General features: G+C 38.3%; 1 protein-coding gene across 2 annotated transcripts in view; it reads left to right on the top strand.

Moving 5' to 3' along the window:
- Window positions 1-23,392, top strand: part of LOC139749878 (uncharacterized) — a 206,869-nt gene that overhangs the window by 143,229 nt on the left and 40,248 nt on the right. For both annotated transcript variants that reach the window (XM_071664251.1, XM_071664250.1), the window contains exons 4-5: window positions 10,373-10,519; window positions 19,270-19,449. In XM_071664251.1, coding sequence (XP_071520352.1) covers window positions 10,373-10,519; window positions 19,270-19,438 — 316 coding nt within the window. In that variant the 3' untranslated portion in view covers window positions 19,439-19,449. The remainder of the gene's footprint in view (window positions 1-10,372; window positions 10,520-19,269; window positions 19,450-23,392) is intronic.

Raw genomic sequence — 23,392 nt, 5'->3', positions numbered from 1 at the left:
TTCACTAATAATCTTACGTCTTCATCCCACCACTCACTACCCTTTCTAATCTGCCTACCTCCCAGGCTTCTCATGCCACAAGCATCTTTTGTACAAGCCATCACTGCTTCCCAAAATACATCCCATTCTTCCCCAACTCCCCTTATGTCCTTTGTTCTCACCTTTTTCCTTTCTGTACTCAGTCTCTCCTGGTACTTCCTCACACAAGTCTCCTTCCCAAGCTCACTTACTCTCACCACGCTCTTCACTCCAACATTTTCTCTTCTTTTCTGAAAACCTATACAAATCTTCACCTTCACCTCCACAAGATAATGATCAGACATCCCTCCAGTTGCACCTCTCAGCACATTAACATCCAAAAGTCTATATTTCGCTCACCTATCAATTAACACATAATCCAATAATGCTCTCTGGCCATCTCTCCTACTTACATACATATACTTATGCATATCTCTCTTTTTAAACCAGGTATTCCCAATCACCAGTCCTTTTTCAGCACATAAATCTACAAGCTCTTCACCATTTCCATTTAGAACACTGAACACCCTATGTACACCAATTTTTCCCTAAACTGCCACATTACTCACCTTCGCATTCAAATCACCCATCACTATAACCTGGTCTTGTGCATCAAAACTACTAACACACTTACTCAGCTGCTCCCAAAACACTTGCCTCTCATGATCTTTCTTCTCATGCCCAGGTGCATATGCACCAATAATCACCCATCTCTCTCCATCCACTCCATCCCACTTCTCCTCATTCCCTCCACCTCTGACACATATATTCTCTTTGTTAATCTTTCCTCACTCATTCTCTCCACATGACCAGACCATTGCAAAACACATTCTTCTGCTCTCTCAACCACTCTTTTTATTACCACACATCTCTCTTACCCTTTCATTACTTATTCAATCAAACCACCTCACACCACATATTGTCCTCAAACATATCATTTCCAACACATCCACCCTCCTTTACACAACTCTATCTATAGCCCACGCCTTGCAACCATATAACATTGTCGGAACCACTATTCCTTCAGACATACCCATTTTTGCTTTCCAAGATAATGTTCTTGCCTTCCACACATTTTTCAACAGTCCCAGAACTTTCACCCCCCTCCCCCACCCTGTGACTCACTTCCGCTTCCATGGTTCCATCTGCTGCTAAATCCACTCCCAGATATCTAAAACACTTCACTTCCTCTAGTTTTTCTCCATTCAAACTTATCTCCCAATTGACTTGTCCCTCAACCCTACTCTACCTAATAACCTTGCTCTTATTCACATTTACTCTCAGCTTTCTTCTTTCACACACTTTACCAAACTCAGTCACCAGCTTCTGCAGTTTCTCTCCCAAATCAGCCCCCAGTGCTGTATCATTAGTGAACAACAGCTGACTCACTTCCCAAGTTCTCTCATCCACAACAGACTGCATACTTGCCCCTCTCTCTAAAACTCTTGCATTCTCCTCCCTAACTACCCCATCCATAAACAAATTAAACAACCATGGAGACATCACACACCCCTGCTGCAAACCAACAGTCACTGAGAACCAATCACTTTCCTCTCTTCCTACTCATACACATCATCTATAAAAACTTTTTACTGCTTCTAACAACTTGTCTCCCGCACCATATATTCTTAATTCCTTCTTCAGAGCATCTCTATCAACTTTATCATATGCCTTCTCCAGAACCATAAATGCTACATACAAATCCATTTGCTTTTCTAAGTATTTCTCACATACATTCTTGAAAGGAAACACCTGATCCACACATTCTCAACCACTTTTGAAATCACACTGGTCTTCCTCACTCTGATGCTCTGTACATGCCTTCACCCTATCAATCAATACCCTCCCATATAATTTCCCAGGAATACTCAACAAGCTTATACCTCTGTAATTTGAGCACTCATCTTTATTTCCTTTGCCTTTGTACAATGGCACTATACATGCATTCCGCCAATCCCCAGGCACCTCACCATAAGTCATACATGCATTATATATCTTTTCCAACCAGTCAACAACACAGTCATCCCCTTTTTTAATGTATTCCACTGCAACACCATCGAAGCCTGCTGCCTTGCTGGCTTTCATCTTCCACAAAGCCTTTGCTACCTCTTCTCTGTTTACCAAATCATTCTCCCTAACCCTCTCACTTCGCACACCACCTCGTGCAAAACACACTATATCTGCCACTCTATCATCTAACAAATTCAACAGACCTTCAAAATACTCACTATATCTCCTTCTCACATCACCACTACTTGTTATCATCTCCCCATTTGCCCCCTTCACCGATGCTTCCATTTGTTCTCTTGTCTTACGCACTTTATTTACCTCCTTCCAGAACATCTTTTTATTCTCCCCAGAATTTAATGATACTCTCTCACCCCAACTCTCCTTTGCCCTCTTTTTCACCTCTTGCACCTTTCTCTTGACCTCCTGCCTCTTTCTTTTATACATCTCCCAGGCATTTGCATTATTTCCCTGCAACACTCATCCAAATGCCTCTCTCTTCTCTTAAACTAATAATCTTACTTCTTGATCCCACCACTCACTACCCTTTCTAATCTGCCCACCTCCCATGCTTCTCATGCCACAAGCATCTCTTGCGCAAGCCATCACTGCTTCCCTAAATACATCCTATTCCTCCCCACCTCCCCTTACATCCTTTGTTCTCATCTTTTTCCATTCTGCACTCAGTCTCTCTTGGTACTTCCTCACACAAGTCTCCTTCCCAAGCTCACTTAATCTCACCACTCTCTTTGCCCCAACATTCTCTTTTCTTCCCTGAAAACCACTACAAATCTTCACCTTCATATCTCCACTTGATAATGATCAGACATCCCACCAGTTGCACCTCTCAGCACATTAACGTCCAAAAGTCTCTCTTTTGTGTGCCTATCAACACGTAATCCAATAACGCTCTGTGGCCATCTCTCCTACTTATACACGTATACTTATGTATATCTCTCTTTTTAAACCAGGTATTCCCAGTCACCAGTCCTTTTTCAGCACACAGATCTACAAGCTCTTCACCATTTCCATTTACAACACTGAACACCCTATGTATACCAATTATTCCCTCAACTGCCACATTACTCACCTTTGCCTTCAAATCACCCATCACTATAATCCGATCTCGTGCATCTAAACTACCAACACACTCACTCAGCTGCTCCCAAAACACTTTCTTCTCATGCCCAGGTGCATATGCACCAATAATCACCCATTGTACAGTGATACTTTATACTTTATACAATGGCAGTTTATTTTATGAATGAAATATTGTAGGCAGTGGATGAAAGGCTGAAGAATGTTGCAGTGAATGCTTGAGTTGTGAGAGGATTTTTTGGAGACTGACTATTTTGCAGTTCTTATGAAGATGAGAGTCAGAATAAATAAGGGTATGGTGTAATAAAGAATGGAGAAGTAAAAGTGTTGATAAGCGAGAAGATGGGTCAAAAAGAATACACAGAGGGATATGAAATAATGATGACAGAGTTTAAATGAAAGTGCAGTTAATGTAGTGATGCAGTCATGTGTGAATGAGGTGTTTAAAATGTGTAGAGAAAAAGTGTTAAAGGTTATATAATTAGAAATTGGATACAAGGTTTCGAGATGTAAAAAGAAAGGGGAAATTGCATAATGGATTGATAAAATCAGAGATGCTGTGAGAAAAAGAAAGGGGAAATTGCATAATGGATTGATAAGATCAGAGATGCTGTGAGAGAAGAAAAAGTCATATGGTAGATTGCTCAAAATTAATGTACCAAGGAAGTTCAATAAAGGAGGGAAGAATATAAGATGGTGAAGTAGAAGCTCTTAAAGGAAAGCAAAGAAAAATTAGAAGATTTTGGAAGAAAGTTGAGTGAAAAGTTCAGGGAAAATGGGAATTTGTACTGGAAGGAGGTGAAAAAGGAAAGAGATGGATGTAACAGTGGAAATGTCTATGAGATAAGTAAGGAAGGAGAGCTGTTGAATTAAAAGGAGGAAGTGAAAGGAGGATGAAAAAAGAGTGTTTTGAAGAACTGATGAATTTGGTGGAAGATGAGGCAGAAGTTGTTCCATGCATGGGTATGGAGAATGGAAGAAAAAGGATACAAGTGCAGGGGCCTATGACAAGAAGGGGAGTAAAAGGGGCAATAATGAAGTTGAAGGTAGGAAAGATGTCTAGAGTGGATGGGATCACAGCTGAAATATTGAAGTTGAAAATAGGAAAGACGTCTAGAGTGGATGGGATTACAGCTGAAATATTGAAATATTGAAGTATTGAGGAGAGAGTGTGAATGGTAAAAGCTGTATGCCTTTTAAGGTTTTGGAGAAAGTGTGTGACAGAGTTAAGATGAATGCTGCATGGGATGTGTAGAGGATACAACGGATAGGGGAACAACTATTGGATGGTATGAAAGCCTTGTATACAAGAGCAAATGCATGTATAAGTGTGGATGGAGGGTTGGGCAAAAGTTTTGGTATAGATTTGGGTGTGAGGAAAGGCTGTGTGATGTCATTGTAGCTTTATGATATGAGTTTACATGAGTAAGACAGACAGCAGAAAACCTGATTGGCCCACAACTGGATTGTCTGGTAAAAAAAAAGTAATGACAAGAAAATGTAATCCTGCTCAGTAGTTTTTTAAACTATCACAGACTCCCTACAACTGCTATGAACCTGCTACTGTCCTCATTACTGCTTTCATTTATAAGTTTGTTTCTGATGTTTTTCTCAGAGTATACCTGAATTCACAAAATAATTGTCTAAATGACTTTTTGAAGGTATTTATGGTCTTAGCATTCACTATGCCTGACAGTAACTTATTCCAGTGCTCAACACATCTATACAAAAAAAAGCTTTTTCCCACATCTGTGCTATATCTTTTAACTTTGACTTTTATTCCATTTGTTCTGGTAACTGTTTTTTCTTGTATTTTGAAAAGATATTCTTGATTAACTTTATCGAACTTGTTCAGAATTTTGGACACTCGGATTAAGTTGCCACGAAGTCTTAAGTTTTTTAAGGGAGAGGAGATCCTATTGTTGTAGCCTCTCTTCATATACCAGATTTCTAAGGGATAGGATCAATTTTGACGCATGTCATTGTACTTGCTCTAATTTTTGCTTGTCTTTTTATAGTTTTGGGACCAAAACTGGACTGCATATTCAAGGTGTGGTCTAATTAGAGTATTATAAGATATGAGAATTGTTTCTGGTGTCTTGTGATCTATGTTCCTGTCTATGAACTTAACATTTGGTTGCCTTTTTTTGTTCCTTCTTGACACTGTTTAGTGTATTTCAGATTGTTGCTAATGACAACTCCAAGGTCCTTTTCTTCATTTACTTCAGTGAGAGCGTTTCCTAATAGTTTGTAGTCGTAATGTATATTTTTGTCTCCAAAGTGCATAACTTTACACTTGTCTGCATTAAACTTCATTTTCCATCTGTCAAACCTCTGTAAGTTAATATCTCTTTGAACCATTTTGCATTCCTGCCTGTTTACAGCTCTACCTCCTAGGTTAGTACCATCAGCAAATTTGGAGATCATAGATATGAGACTGAGTTGTAGATTATTTATGTATATTATAAAAAGAATTGGGCGTAGGACTGACCCCTGTGGCACACCACTCATTACCAATCTAAGGCTTTGCCATTTAATACTATATGCTGCTTTCTCCTGGTGAGCCAGTCTCTGATCCATGTGCAGATCTTCACCGATTCTGTATGCTTTGAGGTTATTTGAGTCTCTTGTGAGGTACTTTATCAAAAGCCTTTTGGAAATCTAAATATAATACATCAGATGGTAATTTTTCTTCCCATTTCTGATGAATAACATTAAAAGATACCTGCAAATATGTCAGACAGGATCTTCTATTACAGAAACCTTGTTGGTCGTCCAATATAATTCTATTTTCTTCAAGAAATGTGACAATTTTATCTTGTATTATTTTAACCATTATTTTACCTATCACTGATGTAAGGCTAATTAGGTGGTAGTACAAGGCACACTTTTTGTCTCCTTTTTTTATATGTAGGTGTTTGCTAGTTTCCAGTCAGTTGGCACCTAACTATCTGATATTTATGGATAGAGTGATAAGAAAGATAACAGGCAAAACTATGGAAAATGGTGCAGAGATGGAGTGTTGTGGTGAGGTTTAATGGTTAGAGACAAACCTATTTGCAGATGATAACTGAGTTGTTCTGTAAGAGTGAAGAGGGGTCGCAGAGGGGTGTAAGTATGTTTTATGGTGCGTGTAAGCATGTGTAAGTAAAGGTAAATGTGAGTAAAATTAAAGTAATGGTGTTTGAAAGGAAGCATAGTGACAGTATAGATTTTGCAAAGTGGTATAGAGTGAGAGAAGAAAGTATACTAAAGTGGGTTATAGGTACAGGGAAAGAAAAACTGGAAGAGGAGATAGCATTTAGAAGTACTTAGGAGGTATCTTGGGTAAGTTTGATGATATGGAAGGAGAGATAAGGGGAGAGAAGTATTGGGTAGAAGAGTCAATGGGTCTGCTAATAGAATAATGAAAGGTAGAGGTGTAAGGATGAAAATGAGGAAAGTATCAAGGAACAGCATAATACCCCTAACCCTGACCTATACAACCAAATGATAGACTTTAAACACAATAGGCAAGAATCCAAATTGTGGGAATGAGCTATTTCAGAGGTGCCTGTGGTATGATTTGATGGAATGAAGAAAGAAATGATGGGGTGTATGAGAGATTTAGTATGGCAGAGAATGAATTGTGGAGTGGTGGTGTGAGTGATAAGACTTTGAGATGGTTTGGGCATGTGGAAAGAATGCAAGAAGGGAATTTACAAGGAGAGGGCATGACAGTACATTAAAAGGGGTTGGTGTGAGAGGAAGATCACCTGTTACATGGGGAAATAGAGTGGAAGAGCACTAGGAGAAAAATAGTGGAGGAATGTGTGGAATGGTGTATGTGTAGGAGGACAGGGATATGTGGAGACTTCCATGACTACCCTCTTGATGGGAGTTCCCAAAGGAATGGATATTAGAGATATAGATAGACATATTCATTATAGATTTTATAGATACCATTGTATAGATACGCATTCCTCACATGTTGTAGAAGGCGACTAAAGGGGACGGGAGTGGGAGGGCTAGAAACCCTCCCCTCCTTGTATTTGAACTTTCTAAAAGGGGAAGCAGAAGGAGGAGTCATGCGGGGAGTGCTTATCCTCCTTGAAGGCTCAGACTGGGGAGTCTAAATGTGTGTGGATGTAACCAAGATGAGAATAAAAGGAGAGATAGGTAGTATGTTTGAGGAAAGGAACCTGGATGTTTTGGCTCTGAGTGAAATGGTGCTCAAGGGTAAAGGGGAAGAGTGGTTTGGGAATGTCATGGGAGTAAAGTCAGGGGTTAGTGAGAGGACAAGAGCAAGGGAAGGAGTAGCACTACTCCTGAAACAGGAGTGGTGGGAGTATGTGATAGGGTGTAAGAAAGTAAACTCTTGATTGATATGGGTAAAACTGAAAGTTGATGGAGAGAGATGGGTGATTATTGGTGCATATGCACCTGGGCATGAGAAGAAAGATCATGAAAGGCAAGTGTTTTGGGAGCAGCTGAATGAATGTGTTAGTAGTTTTGATGCATGAGACCGGGTTATAGTGATGGATGATTTGAATGCAAAGGTGGGTAATGTGGCAGCTGAGGGAATAATTGGTGTACATGGGGTGTTCAGTGTTGTAAATGGAAATGGTGAAGAGCTTGTAGATTTATGTGCTGAAAAAGGACTGGTGATTGGGAATACCTGGTTTAAAAAGAGAGATATACGTAAGTATACATATGTAAGTAGGAGAGATGGCCAGAGAGCATTATTGGATTACATGTTAATTGATAGGCACACAAAAGAGAGACTTTTTGATGTTAATGTGCTGAGAGGTGGAACTGGAGGGATGTCTGCTCATTATCTTGTGGAGGCGAAGGTGAAGATTTGTAGAGGTTTTCAGAAAAGAAGAGAGAATGTTGGGGTGGAGAGAGTGGTGAGAGTAAGTGAGCTTGGGAAGGAGACTTGTGTGAGGAAGTACCGGGAGAGAATGAGTACAGAATGGAAAAAGGTGAGAACAAAGGACATAAGGGGAGTGGGGGAGGAATGGGATGTATTTAGGGAAGCAGTGATGGCTTACGCAAGAGATGCTTTTGGCATGAGAAGCGTGGGAGGTGGGCAGATTAGAAAGGGTAGTAAGTGGTGGGATGAAGAAGTAAGATTATTAGTGAAAGAGAAGAGAGAGGCATTTGGATGATTTTTGCAGGGAAAAAATGCAAATGAGTGGGGGATGTAGAAAAGAAAAAAGGCAGGTCAAGAGAAAGGTGCAAGAGGTGAAAAAGAGGGCAAGTGAGAGTTGGAGTGAGAGAGTATCATTGAATTTTAGGGAGAACAAAGAGATGTTTTGGAAGGAGGTAAATAAAGTGCGTAAGACAAGGGAACAAATGGAAACATCAGTGAAGGGGGCTAATGGGGAGGTGATAACAAGTAGTGGTGATGTGAGGTTGAGTGAATATTTTGAAGGTTTGTTGAATGTGTTTGATGATAAAGTGGCAGGTATAGGGTGTTTTGGTCGAGGTGGTGTGCAAAGCGATAGGGTTAGGGATAATTTTTTGGTAAATAGAAAAGAGGTAGTAAAAGCTTTGCTGAAGATGAAAGCTGGCAAGGCAGCAGGTTTGGATGGTTTTGCAGTGGAATTTATTAAAAAAGGAGATGACTGTATTGTTGACTGGTTGGTAAGGTTATTTAATGTATGTATGACTTGTGGTGAGGTGCCTGAGGATTGGTGGAATGCTTCCATAGTGCCATTGTATAAAGGCAAAGGGGATAAAAGTGAGTGCTCAAATTACAGAGGTATAAGTTTGTTGAGTATTTCTGGGAAATTGTATGGCAGGGTATTGATTGAGAGGTTGAAGGCATGTATACAGCATCGGATTGGGGAAGAGCAGTGTGGTTTCAGAAGTGGTAGAGGATGTGTGGATCAGGTGTTTGTTTTGAAGAATGTATGTGAGAAATACTTAGAAAAGCAAATGCATTTGTACGTAGCATTTATGGATCTGGAGAAGGCATATGATAGAGTTGATAGAGATGCTCTGTGGAAGGTATTAAGAATATATGGTGTGGGAGGCAAGTTGTTAGAAGCAGTGAAAAGTTTTTATCAAGGATGTAAGGCATGTGTATGTGTAGGAAGAGAGGAAAGTGATTGATTCTCAGTGAATGTTGGTTTGTGGCAGGGGTGTGTGATGTCTCCATGGCTGTTTAATTTGTTTATGGATGGGGTTGTGAGGGAGGTGAATGCATGAGTTTTGGAAAAAGGGACAAGTATGCAGTCTGTTGTGGATGAGAGAGCTTGGGAAGTGAGTCAGTTGTAGTTCGCTGATGATACAGCGCTGGTGGCTGATTCAGGTGAGAAGCTGCAGAAGTTGGTGACTGAGTTTGGTCACATCACTCAACTATGTTCCATGTACCCATACAGTGTTACCAGTTCAGTAGACATAAACAGATTTGGTATGTGCTTGCAAATTCCTGTGGCCGAGTGTACAATTCTGCATGAATAAAGAAATACATTGGTAACATAAGGTGTGATCGACAAGGTTTTATCAGGTGCATTTGTTGGGCTGCACAAAGAATCACTTTTCTGCCAGATTACTTGCTAATATATACTTTTTTATTGTACAGATACTGTATGAGGATATTGTCAATGAAAATAGGTACAGTACAATATTGTACCACTACTCAGTATAGATACTTTTATGTTTATTTCATGTTTGTATTTTCATACCTTATCAGTGCAAAGTATTGATAAATTTTTGTTATATACATTCTATATTGCTCTTATATCCAGTGAAAAAGAAATTGCATGATTGTTGTGTTTTCTCCGCTTAGCCACAAATTAAATTAGATTAGAAAAAATTAACTACTTCCTAAAATGTAGCATATGAGAAGAGCATCATTTGAAGTGCTATACTAAAATCTATTGTTCTTAACAACAGAGTAATGCTTTTTGAATATCTCAAAAAAAATTCTTACGGTGTGGCTGATTTTCATATCATTAATTGATGAATCCATAAGTATTGTATTTTTCCTTTTTTTTATACAAATGACAATTTCAACTATCAAATGTTAAGAAATTTTAATCCCAGGTATGGAAGCTTAAGATTAGCAAATTATTGAAAATACCACCCTCAGTTTTTTATGGAAGTTCATATTCTTGAGGAATGGAACCCAAAATAAAGATATATGGCCAAAGGATTAAGATTCTGCTAATGAGAGAGCATCTTGCATGTGATTTCTTTTAAAGTTTGTTGGTTTCACTGTTTGGAAAGAATTATTGTACTTTTATTACTTTTCATCTAGGACAAGCAGTAACCCAGACACCAGTGGAGTTAATATCACTCCTCCACCACCCTCATCCTCACCACCAACACCTGTTCAGACTACAGCTGAGGTGTCCATTGATACTCCTCGGCGCAAAAAACAGCCTGCACCTCTTGTTCATGAAAGGTATGTTTCTTAATTTAAAGCAGAAGCAGTAACTATTAGGCATTTGCAGACTCACTGGATATTTTAACTTTGTTTTGATGGCTTTTTTTATTTATTTCATTATGGGTATTGCTTTTAATTCTTATTAAAGTATTTTTTTTTCCTCACACAAGTTGAGACTGCTGTGGCCAGGATAAGTACTCACTATACTGTTTCTTACTTTTCAGCTGTAACCCATGGTATATTCTATGGTGTGATAATTTTGAACACTGTTAGCATTATTTAAAGGAACAGCACTCAAGGAACCCCATTAAGTTTGGTTTAGAATTGATCACAGTTTTCCCTCCAGTGTCAAACTACTCTCTTTCTTTACCTTTCAGCAAACCTGAACTCCTGCTTTGCAACCTATTTGGTTCCTGGGAAAAGCTCTAAATCTTCTATAGTCCAGAGCCTTCTTATCCTGTTTTTCTTCTAAAGTTTCAGGAGTGGCAGAGAATGTGTAGATCAGGTATTTGTTTTGAAAAATGCGAGTGAAAATAGTTAGAGAAGCAGAAACATTTGTACGTGGCATCTATGGGTCTGGAGAAAGCATATTGATGGGATAATAGAGATACTTTTTGGACAGGTTGCAGATGAATGATCTAGGAAGAAATTTATTAGAAGCAGTGACGAGTTTTTATGAAGAGTGTAAAGCATGTGTGTGAGTATTTAGAGAGAGGAAGGAAGAGGAGGGTGAGTGGTTTCAGGTGAAGGTTGGTCTGCAACAGGGGTGTGTGATGTCACCATGGTTGTTCAAGATGTTTATGGATGGGGTGGTAAGGGAGGTGAATGCAAGGGTTTTTGGGATAGGGGAAGGTATGCAGCCTGGCAAGGGTAGAGTTGCTTTGGAAGTGTCAGTTACTGTTTGCTGATGACCTGCTGCTGTAGGCAGATGCAAGTAAGAAACTGCAGAAATTGGTTTTTGAGTTTTGTAGATTGTGTGAAAGGAGATAGTTGAGAGGAAGTTTGAAATAAAACAAGATTATTAGGTTTAGCACTGGAAAGAAACAGTTTAATTGGGATGTGAATCTGATTGGAGAAAACTTAGAGAAAGTGATGCGTTTACATACCTGAGAGTGGACAATTCAGCGAAGGGTTGAAGTAAATCATAGGGTGGGTGAGGGGGTGAAGTTCCTGGAAGTAATGAGGAATATATGGAAAGAAAGGTCTCTATCTGCAAGAGGAGGGTGAAGTTGGGGATCTTTGAAGGTATAGTAGTCCCAGTGTTGTTGCATGGATGCAAGGCATGGGCTATAGATAAGAATGTATGGAAAAGGGTGAATGTTTTGGAAATTAATGTTTAAGGATAATATGTAGTGTAAGGGGGATTGATTAAGAAATTATAGGGTCAGATAGGGGTGTGCAAATAAGAAGAGTATGATTTTAGAGAGCTGAAGAGGATATTCTGAAGTACAATAGATTGGATGTCTGGAGAGAATGAGTGAAGAGATGTTGACGAAGAGAATATATGTGTCAGAAGTGGAGAGGACAAGGAGAAGGGAAGACCAATTTGGAGATGGAAGATTTGAGTGAAAAATTATCTCATTGTTTGGGGCCAGAACATGCAGGAGGGTGTAAGGCATTCATGAGACAGAGTGGATAGAGCAATGTGGTATTCAGGAGGCAACATGCTCTCAGTGGACTGAACCAGGGCATATGAAGCAGTTTGGGGAAACAACAAAAAGGTCTGTTGGGCCTGATTGTGAGTGAATTAGGCTGTTTCTTCATCTATTCCTGACAATACCTTGCTACACTACCTTGCTAATGTGGGAAATGGCAAACAAGCATGAAAAAAGTGCTAAACATAAAAATTTATAAAAGTGCACTGCTGTACAATACAATACTTCTAAGAAATGCTTACAAAATGTTATCAAAGAAATCTTATGTAACAGTAGGCTCAAATATAAACAAACACTTTAGTACAATGATGGGAATCTTCGGGAAGTGACAACACATGTTAGATGAGTCATGGATTTTTAAGATGAAATTTATGTGCTATACAGGTGTTAAAAGATGTTGCTTCCTGCCCCTTTTATGTGCTATACAAATGGTTAAAGATAATTGTTCCTGCCCCAAGAAGAGGCAAAGAAAAAGTATTATCATAGACATTAGAAAAAAAGAAAAATGTGTGAGTGCAGTTTAAGAAGGGGGAATGATCTATGGATATTGCTAGGGCCCTATTCTTGTTTGGTACATTGTGTTCCATTTGAAAATCTAGTGATAGACTATAGAAAAGTTTTGAAAGTTTTACATCACAAAATGCTTCCTGTGTTACCATACAATGTGATGTTATGGAAAAGATAAAGTGATTGTCAGCAATATGAATTGAAGTTATGAGACAACTTGACTCTGGAGTAACCACACAAAAGACCCCTTAAGGAAGTTCTTCACTCCTCTTATGTAAGTGATTTCCTATCTTCTACATTATTTGCCTGATTAGGTAGAGATTCATGTAATTTCACAGAAGTGCAATACTGTTTAGTCAGGGAAAATTTTACCACAACTTGCCCTTGGTTGAAAAACCCATGTTTATAACATTAGCTCAGGGGTAATATCGAATTCACTTTCTTTTTTTCATTGTTAATAGTATTTTCCAGGAATGCAACTAAATAAAAAGTTGTGAATGGGCAAAAGAGAATTTGATGGAGGTGAGCATGAAAAACATGAATATTTAATAGTATCACAGTAATGTTAAACTTATGAGAGCCCAAAAGCAAAAGAGGTTGAGAATTAAGAAACTGTGAAAGGTTTGAGATATCATGGATGATGAAAAGTTTTAGATTGATATTCACATAAAGAAGAATAGGTATTTCATTAGCAAATCAAGCAATGTGTGCTGTGCTGATGAAAATTTTCATAACTACAAAATATAGAAAGCTGAGGAATTGGAACTATTCAGTATGAAATGGAGAGAAAGAAGGTAATTTATGGATGGCAACAGAGTGAAGGAATTCAAGAAAATGTGCTGGAGCTAAAATCTTTGCAGCAAGGGAGGAAGAGTTATTAAATCCACAAGAAATTCATAGAATATAACAAAAAGGCACCAAACAAAAATTTTATGCTAGAATCATGAAGAGACTTGTTAATGTTTTACCCAGTGGAATAAGAAATCAGCAGGGAGTGAGTACTGAAACTTTAAAAAGAGAACTAGACAAGATACTGAAAACAGTGCTGAATGACAGCTATGTAATGTACTTTGCAGAAGATAGTTATGGGACTATGGAACAAGCAGTATATGCAGTTAGTGCTATGGGCTTGCCTTGTCATGAAAAACTTGTCATAGGTACTTATTGTTGTTATCATAATTGCCCCAGGACCCCTTTTTAGTAAATATTCCTTGGTGTTACTGGGGACCTCCTTTCCAGAGGCTTCTGCAGCCTAGGTGAGAAGTTCTTTGATGAAACTACTCCCAGCGATACAACCTCACCAAATATGATTTTCACATGCAGTATAACCTTGAACAGGCAATTTCCAGTAACCTTTCATAGATACTCATGGGGGGGATGTAGGGAGGGGTGGAGGACAGCTCACCAGTCAGAGTATCTGTTCTTGAAAACACTAGAATTTAAAATCCCTGCCAAAGTAATGCATTGTTTTTCAAAGCACATTACTCCGTTTTCCATGCTCATAGCTAGCCCATGTCATCACTTCATCATTGTTTAAGTTAGGATTTGAGTTGATAGTTCTTCAAGTTCTTCCAAGTGTTTTCACAGTTTAATTCATGAAAGATGAATAAATCTGAAAGACCATGATCAAGACAATAAAACACTCCACAGAATGCTGAAATGAGCCAGAAAATACAAAAAGACTATTTTATCATAAATATAGATTATTTCAGGTAAGATTGCAAACTGTGCTTTACCACAATGATGGTGATTCAGAGTGGTGCTTGAAATAAAGCATTCATATCTCACAGGAGAATGAAGAACTTTGCAAACTTTAGTCTATTTTTCAAATCCTTTTCATGGGCAGTCACATAAGAACTGTAAAAAGAGGTATGAACAAAAGCAAATGAGAAATATGGCTTTTCACCTGACCCATAGAAGGAATTCTAAGAAAGAGGGAAGAATAGATGAAGAAAAGATGCCAAAAAAACAAAGAAGCTTTGATTCGCAGTGGTGAAGATAATTCTTTGGTTATGTATAAAAGCAAAGAGTGAGTAAAGCAGGATAAGAAAAGAGGAACTAAGAAACTTGGAAAAGAATATTATGGACATGCAGGAGCATAACCAAATTCTTTTTATAAATTTATCAGGTATAAATTGTCAGAGAGCAGTCAATCAGGCCAAGAGATTCAGAAAGAAGATTTGCAGGGGATGATGTAAGGATATGTGAGGAACTGAAAAACAAGTTGAAAAGTGCTTTCATAGTGGAAGGTACAATAGCTGCATCACCAGTGAGTTTGAGTGGATGTAAGGATTTCAAAAATATTGAGATATCTAAAAAAGACAAGTGTTTGAAGAAATGCCTTGAGAGATTGGGTGTAGAATGTCAGTAGGTGAGGTGTAAATGAAGCAAGGGGAGTGAGTGATAGTGAGATGTATTTAGGGAAGCAGTATTGGCTTCCATGGAAGTGGAAGTGAATCATAGGGTGGGGGAAGGGGCAAAAATTCTGGGAGCCTTGAAGAATGTTTGGAAGTCGAGAACATTTTCTCGGAAAGCAAAAATGGGTATGTTTGAAGGAATAGTGGTTCCAACAATGTTGTATGGTTGCGAAGCATGGGCTATGGATAGAGTTGTGCGCAGGAGGGTGGATGTGCTGGAAATGAGATGTTTGAGGACAATATGTGGTGTGAGGTGGTTTGGTCGAGTAAGTAATGTAAGGGTAAGAGAGATGTGTGGTAATAAAAAGAGTGTGGCTGAGAGAGCAGAAGAGGGTGTTTTGAAGTGGTATGGTCACATAGAGAGAATGAGTGAGGAAAGATTGACCAAGAGGATATATGTGTCAGGTGGAGGGAACGAGGAGAAGTGGGAGACCAAATTGGAGATGGAAAGATGGAGTGAAAAAGATTTTGAGTGATCGGGGCCTGAACATGCAGGAGGGTGAAAGGCATGCAAGGAATAGAGTGAATTGGATCGATGTGGTATACTGGGGTCGACGTGCTGTCAATGGATTGAACCAGGGCATGTGAAGCATCTGGGGTAAACCATGGAAAGTTCTGTGGGGCCTGGATGTGGAAAGGGAGCTGTGGTTTCGGTGCATTATACATGACAGCTAGAGACTGAGTGTGAATGAATGGGGCCTTTGTTGTCTTTTCCTAGCGCTGTCTCGCACACATGAGGGGGGAGAGGGTTGTTATTCCACGAGTGGTGGGGTGGCGATGGGAATAAATAAAGGCACACTATGAATTGTGTACATGTGTATATATGTATATGTCTGTGTGTGTATATATATGTATACATTGAGATGTATAGGTATGTATATTTGCGTATGTGGACGTGTATGTATCTACATGTGTATGTGGGTGGGTTGGGCCATTCTTTCGTCTGTTTCCTCATGCTACCTCACTAACACGGGAGACAGCGTCAAAGCAAATTAAGATAAATATAAATAGTATTGGCATGTACAAGAGAAGTGTCTGGCATGCAGAAGTTGGATGTGCAAGAGAAAAAGGGTAATGATTGGTGGGATGCTGAAGAAAAATTTGCAAGAGAAAGAGAAGAGAGATATATATAGGCAGTACTTACAGGGAAAGAGTGTAAATGATTGAGAGATGTAAAAGAGAAAGTGTCAGGAGGTCAAGTGGAAGGTACAGGGTTTGTAAAAGAGAAAGCAGCTAGAGGTTAAGACAAAGGTACTGGGCTTGAAAAAGAGGGCAAATGAGATTTGGGATGAGTGAGTATCAATAAACTTCAGGGAGAATAAGATTTTTAGCACTGGCAGTAATATAGAAGGGAGCCAATTCACTTAAATCAAATTTCATAATGGACAGTTTCATGAAATATCTTCATGACCAAGGATATATCTGTGGACATAGCAGACTTTGGATATAGAAGAATATCCTTAAAAGCATTATTGAAATAGTCTTACAAAAACAAGGGAACTGTTGGGAACATCAGTGAAGGGGCAGATGGGGAAATGATAGCGGGTAACGATGAGGTGAATGGATAGAGTAAGTGTCTTGAATAACTGATGAATGTGTTTGATGATAGGGAGGCAGATTTAGGGTGTTTGGGTCAGGGAGGTATGCAAAAGAAGTCATGGAAAATGGTTTGCTGAAGAGAGAAGAGGTCGTTGATAGCCTTGCGTGGGATGAAATGTGGCAAGGCAGCTGGAGTGGATAGTATTGCAGTTGAATTTCTTAAAAAAGGTGGCTATGTTTTTGATTGGTTAGTTAAGATTATTTCTAATTTCCCCTCTGTGGTATTTCTTTTCCTTAGTTATTGTTATATTTGACGAAGGAGTTTCTGAGGCACTTCTCTTTCTTTTGTGATTTAAAATAAATAGCACAACATTGCCACATCTCTGGTAGAAATGAAATAACTTCAAAATGGTGACAATGTTAGTTAAGAGCGGGTCATAATTGTTTAGTGACATAACTGTGAAACATTATTCAAAATTATGGTAATTTGGAACTTTCTTCATCAATTGAATCAGAATTCATTTGTATGTAGGATCTGTAATACTGTTATACAAAATATTTTGGCTTTGGAAAAGATACAAAAGTGAGTTATACAGTACACATACAACATAATGGACAGTTTCATGAGGTAGCTTCATAACCAAGGATATATGTGTGGACATTGCAGACTTTGGATACAGAAGAAGCATTACTAAAATTGATATTATCATAAAATTCATAATACCTTAGGCTACCAGCACTGAGTTGGTAGCTAGTAGCTGGTAGGTGGCCAACAACGAGGAAGGTATATTACCAGTACTTCCTGGCTGGGTATCAGGTGGGTTGGTGAAAGCTTTGTCGTGAGCCAGCACTTTAGTGGTTGTCAAGCTGCTCTCCTGTGACCCACGTAGCTGTCTTTTTTGTCTCATCCACATGTGGACTACCAGCATTCAGTCTACAAATATGCAAAATCTCCTTGTCACACATAACACTTGACAACACAACACACACAGTTCATTCTTTGTAACTCTAGATTATCCTTTGGTGAGCTCTGTGTGCTAGCCCTGCCTTTTGGCAAAATTACTAGAGCAGTAGATAGAAGTAGCAGGTAGGAGCATTAGGTAGAAACTTTAGGTAAAAGTAATAGGTAGGAACATTAGGCTGGAGCTTTAGGTAGAAATAGTCAGTAGGAACATTAGGTTGGAGCTTCTGCAAACACTGCACTAGACTTGCCCTTTGCCAGTGACCTGTTAAGGGTGAGGCATAAAGGCTAAGAATCAGCACTGGAGTTAACTAGGTATGGAGACTCTTTTGATTTGGTCACTCCCATGAGGGAGTTCTAGAAGGGAACAGGCATCAAAGAAATGTATAGATAGATAGATAGATAGATAGATAGATGGTGTCTCGTGCTTAAACTCATCATAATTCTTAATGTGACAGTAACCAAGTCTTGTCACATCTCTATTTTGAGTTTTGAGGCTTAAGTGGTAAGACAGGGTAAATTATGGCTATTCTAGCAGAGAGAGCTTGGAGAGTACAGGTATTTTTGGCAAAGTTATCTATATTGTCATAGTGATTTTGTCCAACATTTAAGGTTATCCATAGAAATTGAATATGAAATTATCAAAGGCTTTAACAAGTAGGAAGTGAATGGTGAAAGAGATACACAAGTCCCCTGCCAACCATGGGGATTTCATTTCTGGATGACCCTATAGTTGGCGAAACCATATTTGGCAGGGAACTGTAATAACTGAATACCAGTTAGATCACTTGAGGTAGCTTGTTGAATGATAGGAGGTTAATTGATTAAGGGAGTTAGGGTCATTGACGACATTTAAGAGCTATGCAAAGCTCACAGAGGATTAAGTCCCTTGATAAATTCATGGTTTTAGGGAAAGTACAGGCTAGTGACACTACTCATATTGACTACTCTTATTGAGATAGAACACGTTAATGTTTGCCTCATATGCTTGTTTTGGACAACATCTGTTGAGTAGAATGATAGGTGATTACAGATTGCTCATGAAGGCTTCTAGCAATTTTTATCATTGATACCAATATTCTTCACCTTTATTTATAGCTTAAGCATTTAATTTGATCATTATCATCTTCATCAGTAGCATCATTTAACATTGCCTAAGAAAGTCAGTACCTTATATAGTTAAAAAACTTTTTTAACCCAGGTCATGTTCCGCTGTCAGTCACTATTCTATTGACTTGCCTAGGCTGTGTATGTTATTATCGAGCTCATGACTTGCTGTAATTTCTTGAGAATATACCTTCTTGTAGTTACCTCAGAAACAAAGTCTCCATGACACCACTTTCTTTCTCTAGGTATGGTGTTTAATATTATAGATTTGCTGAAGAAAAACATGCCTTTAGCTATAGATAAAAACAGTGGCAATCCACTCATCCATGTTAGGTCACCCAAAGACCCACAATTGATGCACTGTCCTCACTGGCACACAGTTTATACTTAGTATTTACCATTTACTGTTTTTTGAAGAAATTTAGGACATATTGGATGTTTGTTTATTCATAATTTTTAAAAACCAATCCATTACCATACAAATGCTGTTTTTTGTAGCTGCATTATTTTTAGAGTTTTGTGTATTCATTTTAGAACAAGATTTTAAAGTCAGTATTCTAATATGAATCACTTTTATTATAGATTTCGCTGCATTGTGCCATACCCTCCCAACAGTGAATATGAACTAGAGCTACAGTTGGGTGATATCATTTATGTGCACAAGAAACGAGATGACGGCTGGTACAAAGGAACTCTTAAGCGTAATGGCAAGACTGGTCTCTTCCCTGCCAGTTTTGTAGATTCATGTTAACTTCAGCATCTGTGAGGAAAATTTTGTTAGCAAGAGAAATATGTAGAAAGTACTTTTGCAAATCCATAGTCTTTGTAGAGTAATTAAGATATGTAGCTCAGTTTTATTTTAGCAAAAAATACTGAATGTTTAAAAGATTTTGATACTTTTGTAGCTGCATGATTCATATGAAATCTCCCTTTTGAAAAAAAATTATGGCTCCTTTAATGGAAAGATGTAAAGATTTTAGTAATTTCTTGATCCATAGTTCATGACTTCTTATATAAAGTATCATTTCTAGATGAAAATTATTTCATACATGTAGTTTTTATTTAGTTGGTTTTAGGTCTTTTTTTTAGCTCATGATCTTTGTCTTCAAAAAACCTTGATAGAAGAGTATACTGAATTCCCTTTAGAAATTATTAATATTTTTTCATAATTTTAAGAAGTTAATATATATATATATATATATATATATATATATATATATATATATATATATATATATATATATATATATATATATATATATTTTTTTGTATTATACTTTGTAGCTGTCGCCTGCATTAGCGAGGTAGCACAAGGAAACAGATGAAAGAATGGCCCAACCCACCCACATACTCATGTATATAAATACACGTCCACACACTCACATATACATACCTATACATCTCAACATATACATATATGTATACACGCACAGACATATACATATATACACAGGTACATGATTCATACTGTCTGCCCTTATTCATTCCCGTCGCCACCCCGCCACACATGAAATGAAAACCCCCTCCCCCCGCATGTGTGCGAGGTAGTGCCAGGAAAGACAACAAAGGCCACATTCGTTTACACTCAGTCTCTAGCTGTCATTCGCAAATTCTATGCTTTCATTCTTGTGCTTTCAGACACAATTGCTTTACTTTTACAAGCATTTACCTTCAGTTGCTTATTCTTAACACACATCATTTAACACACAACCTTCTGCAACTCCTCATCACTCCCTGCAAACCATACAGTATCATCTGCAGACAGGCTTATCACTAGCAACAGTACCTCACCACCATACTCCATCTCTGCACCCCTTTTCCCTAGTTTTGCTTTCATCTCTCTTACTACTTCATCCATATATAGGTTAAAAAGCCATGGTGACATCGCACAGCCCTGCCTCACACCCATCTGTATACCAAAACTTTAGCCTAACTCTGTCCTCTCTTACACATGCATTTGCTTCTCTGCAGAAAGCTTTCATACCATCCAGCCATTTACCCCCTACCCCATATATCCTTAAATAATTCCACAAAGCATTCTACTCAACTTTTACTCATGCTTTTTCCAGATCAATTAAAGCTGCATACAGCTTCTTACCTTTCACTAGATACTTTTTCCACAATTATTTTCATCACAAAAATCTGATCCATACATCCCAACTTTTTCTAAAACCCACTTCCTCCTCCTTTATTCTGCATTCAGTCACTCCCATCACTCTATCAATCATCACTCTTGCGTACACTTTTACAGGTATGATTAAGAGACTTATTTCCTTATGATTTCTACTTACAAATCAGCACTTTTCCTTTCAATAAAGGAACAGTAATGGCTTTCACCTGTTCCTCAGGCACAACCATTTGTTTCCATGCTCAGTTGCATATCAAATGCATCTACTCTGTTACTCTTTTTCCTCCATACTTCATCATTTCAGCCATAATACTATCCACTCCAAGTGCCTTTCTTACCTTCAACTTCATTATTGCTCTTTTTATACCTCTCTTTTTGCTGTAGACCCCTGCACTTGTATCCGTTTCCTTCCATTCTCCATGTCCATGCATGTAACAACTTCTGTCTCGCCTTCTCCCACATTCATCACTTTTTCAAAATACTTTTTTCATCTTCCTTTCACTTCCTCCTTTTGATTCAGCAATTTCCCTTCCTTACTTTTCACATTAACATTTCCACATTTACATCCACCTGTTTCCTTTTTCACCTCCCTCCAGTACAATCTTATTTTCTTCATCTGCTTTTTCTTTGCATTCCTTTATCAACTTCTTGACATTCTGTTTACACATCTCATTTTCTTCTCTCCTCCTTTGCTGAACTTCCATTGGTTTGTTCTTGTATACCATATGCCTTTTCCTTCTCTTCCACATGTCTAATCTCATTCGTCCACCATGCATTACCCCTTTTATTTTCATATCTCACAACCACATGTCTAACTACTAATTCTACAACCTTTAACAGTCTTTTGTCTGAAAATTTTAAACATCTCATTCACACATGACTGCATTCCTGCATTTACTTCCCTTCTGTCTAAACTTTTGATCACCCTTCTTTCATACTCCTTGCATTCTTTCTGATTCATATTCTCACTTGCCAACACTTTTACGTTATCATTCTTAATTACATTATATCTCCAGTTCTTCCTGATCCTAACCTCCACAAGAACTACATTTTGGTCATTCCACAAAGAATTCTTTCACGGTTCTTGCATTCAGCACCACCTTTCTCAACCATTTATCCACTGCCACATAGCCAATCAAACCCTTATCTTCATATCTTCCATCATTTTTCATCCATGTATATCTGTGGATCATTGTGTGCTGAGAAAGGCTGTCTGGAAGAATTGAAACCCTCTCAGCACAGAAGTACACAATATAACTTCCATTCTCTCGTACTTCATACACTCTCCATATACCAACTATCTTGCCAATTTCATCACATCCCACCTTTGCTGTCATATTCCTCTCCTTTTCAGAACTATTTTTACCTTCATTCAGTTTTGTTCAGAAACACTTCATTTCATCCTTGTCATGCACAGTGTTCTTATTCACAGATTCATATACACATGCCCTTACATACTTCACAGTTCTAGTCTTTCCTTTCATCCACTCTGTTCTTTATCCATTCCATCCATACTATGTCACCCCTTTTTTTATAATCTTGGTGATGGCACAATTGGACATCCTTCTTTTCATCTTCCCCTTAAAATTTTCATTCATATCCATCCATATCACTCCTCCTTACATGCCCTCCCAAAATTTGCAGTCATCATTTCCATTTACTTTCGATACATCGCACCTGAAGATATGGGTTTCCACAATTCCAGCACATCCAAACTATAACTTAAATTTCTTCACAAGCTGCCTCTCTTTACTCTCACTAGTCATCCTGTCAACATTCAATTCCATCACCCTCAATCAGTTATCTCTTTTACTCAATGGCAGTAATTGGTGGACTGTAGTGCCACTTCATAGCTTTAGTGCTTCACCCTTGACGGGGCACTGGCAGAGTGTACCTTTTGTGCAGTGTTTCCCAAAGGCAGTAGAGCTCTCAGATTTCTGAAAAACCAAAATCCCAGCACATCTCAAGAGTTTGTCTGGAAAAGATAATAATAATGAGGTCACCATGAAAAGTTGAGATGAGACTTAGATGCTCCAGAAAAGTAGGGTATCCCCCTTGAAGCAATGAAATTCATACTTCTCTTACTCTTGTATTACTCACTTAATCAAATCTCTTCATACCGCATATTGTTCTCAAATATTTTGTTTCCATCACCTCTTTTCTACACACGTTCTAATCTATAGACCATCTCTCATCCATATGACACCGCTAGGACAAATATACCTTTAAACTTACCCAATTTTGCTCTCCCAGATGATAACTTCTCTTTCCACACATTCTTCAGTGCTCTTAGAACTATCACCTCTTTCACCTACCTTATGATCATTTCTACCTCCATGGTTCCAGTTGCCACCATGTCCACTCCAGATATCTAAAGCCCTTCATTTCCTCCAATTTTTTTTCATTCAGACTCTCACCCAAACTAACCTGTCCTTTATGTTCCTAAACCTAATAATGTTGCTTTTATTCACATTTATCCTCAACTTCCTCCTTTCTCACACTTTACTAAACTTATTCATCAACTTCTGCAATTCCTCACTCAAATATGCCTCCAGTGCTGTGTCATTTGCAAACAAC

This window comes from Panulirus ornatus, chromosome 8 (genome assembly GCF_036320965.1).
Source record: "Panulirus ornatus isolate Po-2019 chromosome 8, ASM3632096v1, whole genome shotgun sequence".
Taxonomy (NCBI): Eukaryota; Metazoa; Arthropoda; class Malacostraca; order Decapoda; family Palinuridae; genus Panulirus; species Panulirus ornatus.
The sequence above is the reverse complement of the archived record's forward strand: the minus strand, read 5'-3'. Positions and strand labels throughout refer to the sequence as shown.